This window comes from Sebastes umbrosus, chromosome 23 (genome assembly GCF_015220745.1).
Source record: "Sebastes umbrosus isolate fSebUmb1 chromosome 23, fSebUmb1.pri, whole genome shotgun sequence".
Classification (NCBI taxonomy): Eukaryota; Metazoa; Chordata; class Actinopteri; order Perciformes; family Sebastidae; genus Sebastes; species Sebastes umbrosus.
In genome coordinates, this window is record NC_051291.1 from 21751799 (window position 1) to 21766083 (window position 14285).

General features: G+C 34.8%; 1 protein-coding gene across 1 annotated transcript in view; it reads left to right on the forward strand.

Moving 5' to 3' along the window:
- rab21 (RAB21, member RAS oncogene family) overlaps positions 1-12980 on the forward strand; it is a 22948-nt gene extending 9968 nt beyond the window's left edge. The window contains exons 2-7 of the mRNA XM_037760497.1: positions 3871-3930; positions 4028-4135; positions 5223-5286; positions 7844-7898; positions 8000-8088; positions 9455-12980. Coding sequence (XP_037616425.1) covers positions 3871-3930; positions 4028-4135; positions 5223-5286; positions 7844-7898; positions 8000-8088; positions 9455-9594 — 516 coding nt within the window. The 3' untranslated portion in view covers positions 9595-12980. The remainder of the gene's footprint in view (positions 1-3870; positions 3931-4027; positions 4136-5222; positions 5287-7843; positions 7899-7999; positions 8089-9454) is intronic.
- The last annotated feature ends 1305 nt before the right edge of the window (positions 12981-14285 follow it).

Genomic DNA, 14285 nt, shown 5'->3' on the forward strand with positions numbered 1-14285 from the left:
ATTCACACATGAAAACACACTGTTATATTCCTTCTCTTTGAGTCTCTGAGCCTTCAGAGTCTTTCTGTTGTTGACGTTGAATCTGAATCTGGACCCTGAATTTCACTTTTCCCACGAACCGTCCAATAAATCAGAGAAGTCAACCTTTAACCCAGACGGACTTTGACCTTCTTATCAGAGCTGTTTAAACAGTTTACAGCCTAAAATGAAACTGATGATGTTTTGAGGCCCAAAGTGAGACGTTGCACATTAAAGACCTGAAAATGATGCAGAACACGAAGAGTTGAAATGTAATTAAGTGCATTAAATCAAGTGTTGTATTTTAGTTTACTGTGTGTGATTCTTTGTGGAGAAACTCAGTTTTACAGATCTTACGATTAAATCAACCAATCGATCAGTCAAAATCATACGTGTTAGTCGACTAAGAATTTCTTTGGTCGAGGACGGACCTAGTAAAGTTTATACATTTTTAATTTTCCATAAGAGTTCACACTAGATTTAGAACACTTTGTTTTACTGCGACTGTTTCTCGGCTTGTATTGAATGTTTTTTTAGATCAACTTTTCCTCAAAGAAATACTATTTTTTGTTCACCTCCTTCCTGCAAACTGTCGTCTGTCTGGAACTGAAAATATAAATATATTCTTATCTCCTCTCTGCTGCTTCCTCACTGAATCTTTGTCTTCTTTCTTTTTAACCATCTCATGTTGACTTTCTTCTCTTATGAGAGTATGAAAAGCAGAATTATCTTTACCAGAATCTTATTGGTTTACAATATTATCATACAGGATATTTTGTACTGGATAGTCAGTTTGATTTATTTGGTTGACACTAATCTACTAAGCGATGGCAGCATTCATGATATTATCTTGATCTTTAAATGGGATTCAGACATTCTTAAAGAACCCAAAACTGATCACAAACACGTTTTAATAATTAAATCATGTCTGACATTTTGTCCTGAGTTCATATCGTCTATGAAATCTAACTTTATCTTGAGTTTGAGTACGTTCACACTGTAGAAATGGCAGCATGAAGAGCAACATCTCAGTCAAAACTTAATGATTTTAAGACACCATTTTCCTCTCAATGTAACACCCAACAGAAATGAAATACGCAGCCCCAAAAATAATAAAAAATATTACAAATATATAACTCTTAAAACCACTTAGAGAAACAAAAAATAAAATAAAAAATAGTAAAAAGAATTATATATATATAACTCTTAAAACCGCTCAGAGAACCAAAAAAATTAAATAAAAATAGTAAAAAATATTACAAAGATATAACTCTTAAAAACACTCCAAGAACCAATAAATACAGTTAAAAAATATTACACATATATAACTCATAAAACCACTCCGTGAACCAAAAAAATAAAATAATAAATAGTAAAAGATATTACAAATATATAACTCTTAAAACCACTCCGAGAACCAAAAATACATTAAAAATAGTAAAAGATATTACAAATATATAACTCTCAAAAACACTCCAAGAACCAAGAAATACAATTTAAAAATAGTAAGAAATATTACAAATATATAACTCTTAAAAACACTCCAAGAACCAAAAAATACAATTAAAAAATATTACATATATATATATATATATATAACTCTTAAAACCACTCCGTGAACCAAAAAAATAAATAGTAAAAAAAATATTACAAATATATAACTCTTATAAACACTCTGAGAACCAAAAAATAAGATAACAAATATTAAAATATATAACTCTTATAACCACTCCGAGAACCAAAAATAAATAAATAAATAGAGACACAGGAATAATTTCCGTACGTCTCTTATGATGTCTGTTTATTACACAATAATTCATAGTACACTGATTTCTTGTATACTAATTGCTAAAATAGTAGTAGTTTATAGTAGTATTTTTAAAATGTTGGATTATCTATAGTCTTATCTTTACTATAAATATTAAAATGACCATAACTTTTGAGGCTTGACCGACATATTATATAGAAGATGAATAATCATTTATATTCTCTTCCTAGATAAAGTTTTTACTTCAGAGTTTTTCAGGCGTCGCTTCACTCCAGAGAGATTAAAAGTAAGCACAGCAGTATGTTAATCCTGCACGTGTGATCCACTAATAACAGTCCAACAAACAGTGATGAGGTCAAAGGTCACATCACCGTGAAGACAATCATGTGACCACGTTGAGGAAGGTGTGGTGGAGGAGACGTCAGAGTCAGCAGCTCTGACAGATAATAATCCTTCAGTTAGTGGATTTATTAGTTTCTGATGTCTGATATGTTGCTAACATGCTGATGTTTAGTAGGTGTTTCCCATCTAATAATGCTTACCATCTTAGTTTACCGACCGACACGCCCCATATTGGATAATAGTTACTGATTGGACGCTGCTGCCGACCGGACTGATCTGATAACTTTACCTCTCAACATCACTGGAGTTTCATACCGGAGTGAAGACAGATCACAGATTAAACGTTTTATATTTTAGTTGTCTTCTGATTCACCATCTAGTTATAAGCTGTGTTAATTGTAGCTCTGAGCAGCAGCAGAAGGACCTGCAGTATCTCTCCTTCACACACCGCCAGTGAAGCAGCCTGATACTGAGAGGGGTTTATAAGACCTGACAAACTGACTTAAAATAACTTTCTGCATTTATTAGAATGTTTTTTCTTTTCATGATCTGTTATTTCTCCCGTTAACTGTTAGTAATGAAACTATTAAAGTCAGAGAGAGAAGGAGAGTCTGTCTGTCAGCAACAAACACCTTTTACATCATTTATCCTCATTTCCATTCAGTCACATGAGGCTGATATCTGAACGTCGGGTTTGATATGAGTTACATCATTTACATTTTCCCTTTAGCCTAATAAATAATGTCCAGTGTTCAAAAGACACCATAGTCATATTCTGGGTTATTAAATAATTAACTCACAATCAGAATATCAATTAATACTGACGCTAATAATGAATAAATAATATAAAGATATTATTCCAGTAGAGATGGTTCCTGGTCCTCTAAGCAGGACTCAGTCCAAAGTAGAAATACAGACTGCAGGTTGCACTTGTCTCTATTAGTATTAGTACAGTTCAGACATAAACAGCTGATCCAGATGTGATCAGCTGCTGCTGTCATCAGAAACGGACATCGCTTCACGTGACGCTTCAGAGGAAACGACCGTCTCATGTCTCTTAAATCGTATTTCCTCGTTTCCTCTGTCCTCGCATGGTTTCCTTGCGTCTGTCCATGCGTCCCTGGTGGGTGGGACTAAGACGCAAGGAAAAGACGCAAGTGAGGGAAACGGGGATGCAATTAAGAGCTTTGGGATGCGGCTACAGAGTCCATGATGAATGTCATTAGGTCTGCAGGTATTTGGTCATAAACCAAAGTGTTGGACACATTAACATGTTGCCCTGATGGTGGCGCTAGAGGAAAAGTCAGTAGAGCATCACCAGTCAGTAGGATTTATCATCATGGAAACATATTTGTTCATGACAATCCTTCCAATAGTTGTTGAGATATTTCACTCTGGACCAAAGCAAAAACATGACGGTATCACCTCACTCTCTGTAAGAGATATGCTATAATGAAAAGTATTTAAAAAGTATTAAATAGCATCTCTCCAGTAGGATTGTTTTTGTTTGCATCACAAACCGTCTTGTAGAAAATACTTTTTAATCAATTTTCACTAAATAGCATTGAAGGGAAACAGAAAAAAAAACAGCTTTGAATGGAGAATTTTTGAATCAATATATTGGCCGATAAATGACATGATATTGAAGTACTGAAATGCCAAAGTGTTTAAGGTTTTAGCCTGATTTGTAATAATTATTAAAAACTGAATTGAAATCATTGTGTCATCCTCTTCGTCTGCAGGCGTCCTTCCTCACAAAGAAGCTCAACATCACAGGAAAGAGAGTGAACCTGGCCATATGGGTGAGAGCCACAGCTGTCTCTGTTGATGTTTACATGGCACCAACATAAAGTTTACGGTACAAATATGAACTTTATTGTGTGTTTTTGTGTTTTTCAGGACACAGCAGGTCAGGAGCGTTTCCATGCGTTAGGTCCCATCTACTACAGAGACTCCAATGGAGCCATCCTAGTGTACGACGTCACAGACGAAGACTCCTTTCAGAAGGTAAATACTCAACATGACTGGAGGTTTACACGAGTCTAATGCTGTTCTACTGTTCTATAATAGTAGGGGCTTGTATTAATCTCATGTTTTACTAATACTTTTAGAGTATTTACTGAAAAGAGTCTGTAGAATCAGAGCATTGGACAACTTTTTATTTGTTGCAGTGGTGGTAAAATAACTAAGTACATTTACTAAGTGTAATTCTGAGGTACTTTACTTGGAGAATTTCCATTTTATGCTACTTTATACTTCTACTCCACTACATCTCAGAGGGAAATATTGTACTTTTTACTCACTACATTTAACTGACAGCTGTAGTTACACATTAAGTTTATTAAAACAAAATATAATCAACTAATAAATTCTATATTATTATAGATTAAACTACCATCAGTATATAAAGTCATTAAAAGTAGCTCCACCTTTACCAGCTGCAACATTAAAGTGATGAACACATTAATGCATCAATCAATTATAATACAATAACATAAGATAGATTATTCTGCATATTGAGTACTTTTACTTTTTGGACATTCAGTATATTTTGATTCTTTTACTTTTGTACTTTTACTTCAGTAAGATTTTGAATGCAGGAGGTAGTATTATTACTTTTACTTCAGCAAAAGATCGGAGTACTTCTTCGTGCTCTTGGACAGCTTTTGAAAGTTTGAACAAGAAGTTTGGGGTATTTTTGCAGTAAAAACGTGATATATATTCTTCAAACTAAGGTACTGTAACTATAAGTTTTTATTTATTAGTATTGAGGCTTCAATAGCATATTGATTAAAAATGTAACAGCCATATTTGATATATATAACACTTTGTAGAGCTGAAATGAACACTGGACTCACCGATCAGTCCATCGACAGAAAGTTAAACGTCAATTGTGTTAAATTTGTTATCAAAAATGTCAATGTCTTTGTTGTCCATCTTCTCAAATGTGTAATTATGCTTTTTTTCTCCTTTTAACTTTCCTTCTTCTCGTCTTCACTTCACATCTTTTTATTCTCTCCTCCTGTTTTCTCCTTTTGGTGTAAAACATTATTTGTGAATATAAATGTCTAATTGTTTGTTTCTGTGGTTGCAGGTGAAGAACTGGGTGAAAGAGTTGCGGAAAATGTTGGGGAACGAGATTTGTTTATGTATAGTAGGTAAGTTATCAGAAATAATATCAATCCAATGAAACATTTACTTCATCTGAACATTTTAGAGCATCAACAACAAAAAGCAGAGTGCTCCCGTAGTTATTAATGAGCCTGATTACCACAAACAGTTCCTTATTATATTATTATCTCTGGATAAATGGATTAAAACTAAACATGAACACAGTTTTTATTCTCAGTAATGAAGCCATGAGTTCCAGATAAAAGATTATTGGCAGCAAAAGGCAAGTTGTAGCTGTGAATCTTTATTGTTTCGTAGAGTTCATCCATCGTGAGCCGGTTACATTTAAAACTACATCTTTTCCTCTCTGATTTAGCGTTCGTCTCACCTTAAAACTGAGCTCCATAAAATGCTCTCCAGAGTTGATAAATCATAAAACGCCATCTTGGCTTTTTTTTTTTTGTGTCGACGATATAGCAGATGGTCGACGGAGGAGACCTGCCGTGTGTGTAGCAGGAAAGTTAAGAAGACGTCAGTTTCACTTTTAAAAGTCAATACAGTCGATCACACAAACCATCTGTTGTCATTAACTTTTATTTATCTTATCAGAAGATGTTGTGATCATGAAATACAGATTTGATTAGCAGTTTGGAAACGTCTGGTAACAGGTTCACAGTTGTATTTGCGACGGCGTATTAGAGCCAAATAAACACAGAGACAAGAGAGGGGGGTAATAATCCGAGAAAAAACTCCAAGATTAAAGTTGTAAATTATCAGACGCCCAAAGACTGCACATTAATCTATAACACTCTGACACAGGATTTTCCATCTCTGAAAAGTTATTTTATCTAAGAGGGGTTTGGATTCATGCGTGACAGAAAGGATTGTTTGTTGGTCTTGTTTCCATAGCTTCTAAATACGAATTTATATGTCTGCGTGGCTTCATGAGGGAAGTTTTCCGAAGTATTTTAAGTGGATTATGTTGTTGATGTCCTGGTCGTCATGTGTTTGGACCAGTTCATACTGTGGGAAAGCTGCAGTTATGAAATCTGCTGTTTTATAATGTCATTTTGGTGTTTTTGATAGAGAAGTAGTAAATAACATGAGGACGTCTTCTACAACAGTGAAGTTTGAGACTGTTTTATTCTGCATGTGGTTGAGCTGTTGGTTTGTTAATACACCTGTTGAACTCAGTTCAGCTTTTAGTTTACTTCAAAATATAGAAATATTCAGCACATCGGCTGAAAAGTCAAGTTTTGTTTTCAGCGGTTTAATTCTTCACTAATCAAAATGTTTTATATTAACTATGGGTCATGAAACAAGCTCTAATAAACCCACCGTACTCTAGCTTCGATAACATGAAGTATCGGGCTACGATGGCGTATTAGGGCTGTAAAAAATAAAAAAGACTCAGAATTTCCAAGATAAAAGTGGTAAACTTATGACAAATCAGATCATTTGATTTAATGATTGCTAATACAACAATATAAACAACCAAATATAACTAATATAACAAAAAAAATATTATAAAATCTTTACCAACCCTACCTTTTAATGTCAGAGAATATCAGAGTTTTTTTCCTTTAAGTCTAAATTTAAAGTGATACATTTACGAGATAAAGCAGTTTGTTGTTTTCTTCTCAATAGGTCCAGTTCACGGTAATGTCTCTAAAAGGTCCGGATGCTTATGATAATATAATATGTTGATATGATGATGATATTCTGGGCTAAAATCATGAGTATTTCCTTTTTGCTAAATCCGATTGCAAAGTATAATTTAATTAATTAGGTTGTGCACTGCAGACATAATACAAAACATGAGGTTGATCCAACCTTGCAAAGTGAGGCTAAAAACAAACAATTTTCCAGAGTTTTTTAAATTAATTAATAAAAATTCGAAGTTTTTTTTCTCAGAATAATATCCCCTTCTCCGGCTCTGTGTATTTAAATATATATATATATATATATATATAATATTTTTTTTTTCATTTTTACCTACAATGGCCCTACTTAGCCATCCTACTAAGCTGTCCTACTACGCCGTCCTATCAGGCAGCATCTCACATCTTTGACAGAATAATTTTAGTTTTCAGTGCAGAATTATTACATTTTCCTCTGAAATAACTTGTGTTGATATGATTGACATGATAAGAATACACAATAATCAGTTGATAGTAATAATTCAAGAGACTGTACGTATTAATTTACCATCTCACGAGGAGTTATTATATAAGATAATTATTATTATTATTATTAATATTGATGTGGAAGGTGGTGATAAAAGCCAACAGTCTGTGAATAAAGTCTGTCTGTGGCATTAGATGGACAAGTGTTTTTATAATGGATTATAATGCATGAAAACAAATATTTGTATTAAAATGACTTCTCATGAGCAGAAATGGGACACAAGAAGTTTTTCACATTTTTAAAATGACTTGTTTTGTTGTGATACGATGATATCTTTATTCTTTGTATTTCCTGCTCTGTATATATTCAACTATTATACAGAAATGAATACAAAATGAATTGTGTTTGATTTAATGAGCTGATAAATAATGAATCGGGACGTTTGACTGAATGTGTTTGCTTTATTTTTCTCTGCAGGTAATAAAATTGATTTGGACAAAGACAGACATGTTTCAGTGGAAGACGCTGAGAGGTAAAACAAATCAAAACACCATGATGATGATGATGATGATGATGATAATAATGATGATGGTGTTATGTAAGCGTGCTCGTTATCTCTCTGTTTCTATGTAGTTATGCCGAGTCGGTGGGAGCCAAACATTACCACACATCAGCCAAGTTAAATAAAGGCATCGAGGAGCTTTTCCTGGACCTCTGTAAACGTAAGACACATGAAACACTCTGCAAACATATAATATAATTTAATATAATATAATATGGACATTAGAGCCGGATGGTTTGAGATCAAGTTAATATCATAATGTTTCCACAAAGTCACATTGATAATGAGATTAACGAGATCTATTAAAGGAATATTTTGATCTGATAAAGGGTTTATTTTGGGACTGCACCTCACACGGATGTTATCTGCACTTTCTTTTTTGGGGGATTTTAAAGGAACATTTTGGAAATCGTTGTGTTTGCTGTAACAGAGTCAGATGAGAAGATGGATTTCACTCTATTTATTTAGCGAAATAAAGAGAATGATGCAGGAATTAAATCAACATGAAACTTTTACAATGTATGAAACAGGTTTAGCTTAATATTCAGTAAACAGTCACAGCTGCCGTTTATCATTACTGTTACTGGGTGGAAGTTTAACCCTCTGTAGTTTAACCCTCTAAAACAATAGACCTGTTTTAGTCTTGTTTAGGGAGTTACAGGGGGTCTTTAGGGAGAGATAGCAGGTCAACAGTAGATGTCACATAGAAGTGGTGTACATCATCTGAAAGCTGAGAACCTTTGATCCCTCCATCCTCTGAATGCTCTAGGTCTGTAATTTGAGCCATCCATCCTCTGAATGCTCTAGGTCTGTAGTTTGATCCATCCATCCTCTGAATGCTCTAGGTCTCTAGTCTGATCCATCCATCCTCTGAATGCTCTAGGTCTCTAGTCTGATCCATCCATCCTCTGAATGCTCTAGGTCTCTAGTTTGTGGCTGTAAAGTTTCATGAGGCTGTGATTATCCTAGAGGTCACCACAGGTCATTCTATAAAGCGAGGTCACGTTTCACTACAGTGAAATGTCTCCTATGGGGACTAACAAGGGACCCCTTTGAAAATGGACATGACAGCTTTTCCTCGCCGTGTTTGGAGTGTTATTTAACCTCCTTCACAACAAGCTAGTATGACGTGGTTGGTACCGGCGGATTCTTTAGGTTTTCTAGTTTCAGAACATTTGTATGAAATGTGTGTCTACATAAATAAACTGTTAGTATTGTTTATTTTAGGCAACTAGATTTGGAAAAACTGGGTGATGATGAACTGAAATAATTAACAAACTTGGATATAATTTTACTCTTATTTCCCACGTTATTATTGTGTCTTTAAACTTATTCTAAGTATTTAAACCTAAATAGAAGATAAATTATTGAAAAGTTGTATTAAAGTAGTTGGAGGAGGACAAGAGGTCATTATAATAATTATAATAATAAGAATATAAATAAATATAATACTATAATAAAATATTTGTTAATCGTGATATTTGAAGGATGTTGGAGGTGTGTTTTAACTCTTTGTGTGTTTTCAGGGATGATGGAGACGGCTCAGGCCGAGGAGAGGTTGAAGGGCAACGGAGCCAGCCAATCAGCATCGAGTAGGCGGGGCGTACAGATTGTTGACGACGAACCACAAGCCACGCCCGCCGGAGGATGCTGCTCTTCTGGCTAACACACACACACACACACATGCTTGCAGACATCATATTCACACACACATTTTCTCTGTTGCTCTAAATAATCCCAGCTGTTCATTCAGCGCCGCCTCTGCTGCTAAGGAGCATGGGAAATCCTATTTAAAATGGTTTAATCACTGTTCCCTCCAAAATAAAAGTAACTCATGATCAAAATGAGCGTTTAAATTTGACGAAAATCACTTTTTTAGCACTTTAATTACTATAATTTCCTCCAAAAGCAGCGATTAACAGTTTATACTCCCCCAAAGAAAGGCCACTACACGTCCAATATATATATACAGCTGGTTTTGTGTGTTTAATACATTAATGATAAAAGAGCTGAAGTAACTTTGAGGACATGAAATGGCGGCAGAGATTTATTGTGTTTTGGGTTTTTTTTGGTGGGAATTTCTCGAGGGATAAAACGTTCAAACACACACTGTATAAACCTCCATTAACCATCATATTTATCTAAAAATATAAACATGTTTTCACACCCAGAGGAGCAGGAGACGGACAGTTTGTGGTGAAATGGCACCACCTGCTGGACAAAACATTAAAGGACAGATTTATTCAAGTTTATCTTAATGCACTCACATGACGTATGTGCAGAAAATACTTCACGTTGGCCTCTTCCTGACACAAATAATCTGTAAGAAAAGGAGGTTTTTAAAGTTCCTCTTAAAGAGATAGTTCAGATTGAAGTGTGGTTGTATGAGGTATTTCTCCATAGTCAGTGTATTACCTACAGTAGATGGAGTTTGCAGAAACAGACATGAATACAGGGAACTGAAGCCATTGTCTATGCTCTCTTCATTTTACCCATCAGAACAGGGGACTTGCTGGTCTACCGCTACATCGGTCGGTTAGTATGTGTGTGTTATTGTGTGACTAAAGGGTCAATTCGGTTCACCGAAGTCACACAATAACACAAACTAACTATCTGATCGAGGCAGCGGTAGACCAGCAACTCCTGTGTTCTGAGAGGTAAAATGACTGTTTTTGTGAATGGAGTCTGGTGGCGTTAAAGAGAGCAATATAACAGCTTCAGTTCCCCGTAGTCCTGTCCGTTTCTCCAAACTGATCGCCATCTACTGTAGGTAATACACTGACTATGGAGAAGTACTTAACACAACCACACTTCAAAACACCTGGAGTATCCCTTTAAAGTTAATATGAGGTTCAACAGTCTGATTTAGACAAACCAGGTGAGCGTCTTCATCCTGGGAGTTGTGTGAACGTTACTGCTGGTGTTTAATCCCGGAAACAAACTGGAAGAAAACAGTGTGTGTGGAAACAAAAAGTGTTTCTTTTTATGCTAAAAGAACAACTTCACTCAGACTGTTGAAGCCTCATTTCACTTTTTACACAGAATGGAGAATTTATCCTCCATCTCTGATGACAGGAGAGATCAATAATTCTTTAAACTAACCTCCCAGGAACATAAACAAAAATCATTAGATTAAATAGATATAGACAGATTCAATTGAGTGTCTGTAAAATGATTTTTCTGAACATCACAAAAGGTCCAATAAAAATGTGTCTAGAGTTCTAGAAGAGATGCATCAGTAAATTATTTTCCTAAAACCTCCATCCTGCTGTGAACACACACACACACACACACACACACACACGCCTTGTGAGTGTTGTTAATATAAACTGGAGAAAAATCTCAATTTGTCCTTTAATCTGAGCAGTTTACTCTTAAATATTAAATACAAATAAATATAATTCAATTAATCCGTCACCAAGAACCTGGACTTCAGTCAGAGCTGCACATTTAATAAACATAATTATAAAACCTGAAAATTAAAAATGTTTCCAGTTCGAAAGAAGCTGCAGGTGATTTATGGTGAAAGCTAAAAGTATAAAATATGATCATTTAATAAATGAAGAGTCATACACTAACAATAAAAACAACAGGAAAACACAACCGTTGAACCTGATTTTTTTTTATTTGTTAAAATCAATTTTAGAGATTAATAAAACTATAAATTAAAATTAAGCACCTCAGTTTGCTAAACAATAAATATAGAAACATTCATTAAAATGTCTGTATTTAACAGTTCAGTATTATTTATTTAAAACCTGAAGATATTCACTCAACGATATAAAACTGAGAAAAACTACTGATTAATTTCCTTCCATCGATTAATTGATTAATCATTTTAGCTCGACTGTAAATTTAAATAATTTATCTTCACGTCAAAACAAAAAAATTAGAAATCAAGAAGTAAAACAGCAAATCTTAAACAGAACAAAACTGAAGTACTGATCAAAAACTGACAGCTGTAATATATTAATATATAATAAGTCCATTATTGAAACAATAATAACATGTCAGAAAATAGTGAAAATATCTTAAAATTATCCAAAAACTCAAATATTCAGTTAACAAAGATATAAAACACAGAAACTAAAACCAGAGAATCGATTAATCGTCAAATAATTCATCAAAAACATTTCTGTCGATGAACTAACTGATTGATCTGTTTCTGTTTATCTGGATTTTTGGTCTGTAACACATGAATGTTTTTTTGTTCATTTATTCTTATGATTTTCAGGTATTTAATAATGGATTCATTAAGTAATTGTTAAGATATATGATGTCTTCAAATTGTTGTTTTGTCCTCGAAACCGCAAAATATTTAATTTACAAAGATATAAAACAGCTGGAAAAATTTGATTATTATTGACATTTTACTGAAAAATGACTTAAAACAATTAAAATTCTTGTCAATTAATTCTCGTTGTAATCGATTAATTCAGCTCTAAATATAATAATGGCTTCCTCAGAATTGTGCAGCTCAGAGTTCAGCTCCTTCCTCCTTCTCCTCTTCCTCTACATGGTTTTTAACACACAAACACACACACACACACACAGATAAATAAATATACCGTGCATGTTTGATTTCTGTAAAAGGCTTTTTTCTGTTTAACTTTTAAAAGAAATGGTGAATAAAAAACCTGAACGGCGGATTATTTAATAAGTTATATTCACGTGGCGGTGATGGAAATCTGTACATGAACAAAGTTTTCTGTGTTCTCTCTACTGTGTACTTTTACTGTTGTTTTCCAGCGAGCCTGTAGCTCCATTAATCTCTCTGCTTACTGAAAACAGAAAACTACAGTGACGTTGTACAAAAACAAAAACATATACGGGACGTTTTATCGATGCACATAGAAGATGAAGAAGAAGAAGAAGAACTAAACGCTGTCCCGTCCTCTTCATTATGGAATAATGGAAATATAATGAAAATATATAATGTGGTTGAAAAGGAAAAAAATCAGCACACTTTTTGGAAATGTAATTTTTTAAACTGCTAGTGTCAAAAGTGTTTTGTAAAGATAATAGAACAATTATAACGATTTACACAACGCACGGCGGTGTCGCACACATTGTCCTTATTTCATGGTCACAGTTCTTCTCTTCACACGGGCTTTTACAGGAAAAACTTCAATTCAAAGTATAAGTCTGGTGATTATAGTCAATAAATCACATAAAAACAAAAAACCAACAGCGAATTTATCTACTAACTAGTATTGTGTGAGCTCCATTGTTGTGTTTTTCAGATGTTTTCACTCATTTTTTCACATTTTACTAATATTTCAATTGTGAAAAATATAATTATTAGTAAAATATGTCAAAGAAATAGTGAAAATTGTCCAAATAATATGTGAAATATATCCGGAAAAATATTAATAAATTGTCAGAAAAATGTAAAAAAGAAATATATATATATACATTATCTATATATAAACTGGGGGAAAAAAGTTTGGAAACTTGTGTTTGGTGGATTATTTCTCTGTTGTTACAGTGCTAATGGTCATTGTATTTTACATCGTTGGAAAGCCTGTTTATTTACCTTCACAATGATGTCCAACTTGTAAGGATCAAGCATTTGTGGGATGAGCAGCACAGCTGATTATGTGGGTAGCATCCAAGAAAAATTTGCCAAAATGCTCTGTCAATGGTAAACAGTGTATTCTCCTGTTGGTGTTGACTCTTGTTTTGAGTTGTTTGGTGGATTGGATGATTGAACTCTCTATCAGTAACAAGGAACAAACAAGACATATTGGCTATTTTACACTTTATTCATTTAATCCACCGTCAGGAGCCTCAGTAGCGGTGGAAGATCCATACGCAGCCACAACAGCCTGGCACCTCCTCCTCATGCTGGTCACCAACCTGGTCACACGTTGCTGTGGGATGGCATTCCATTCCTCAACCAGGATTCGTTGCAGGTCAGCCAGCGTGGCTGTGTTCTCTCAAGGATGTCACTGGCAAAACAAGGCTTGTCATCATTGAAGGCCATCTCAATGCAGTGAGATATCGGATGAGATTCTGCAGCCAGTGGCGATCCCATATCTCCACAATCTGGGACCTAACTTCATCCTCCAAGAAATAACGCTCGCCCCCACAGAGCCAGGGTTATCACAGACTACCTCCACAATGTGGGAGTAGAGAGAATGGAACGGCCTGCCAAGAGTCCAGACCTCAACCCAATTCAACATGTGGGATCAGCTTGGGCGTGCTGTACGTGATAGAGTGACCAACACAACCACGCTGGCTGACCTGCAATGAATCCTGGTTGAGGAATGGAACGCCATCCCACAGAAACGTGTGACCAGGTTGGTGACCAGCATGAGGACGAGGTGCCAGGCTGCTCAGATATGCTGCTCATCC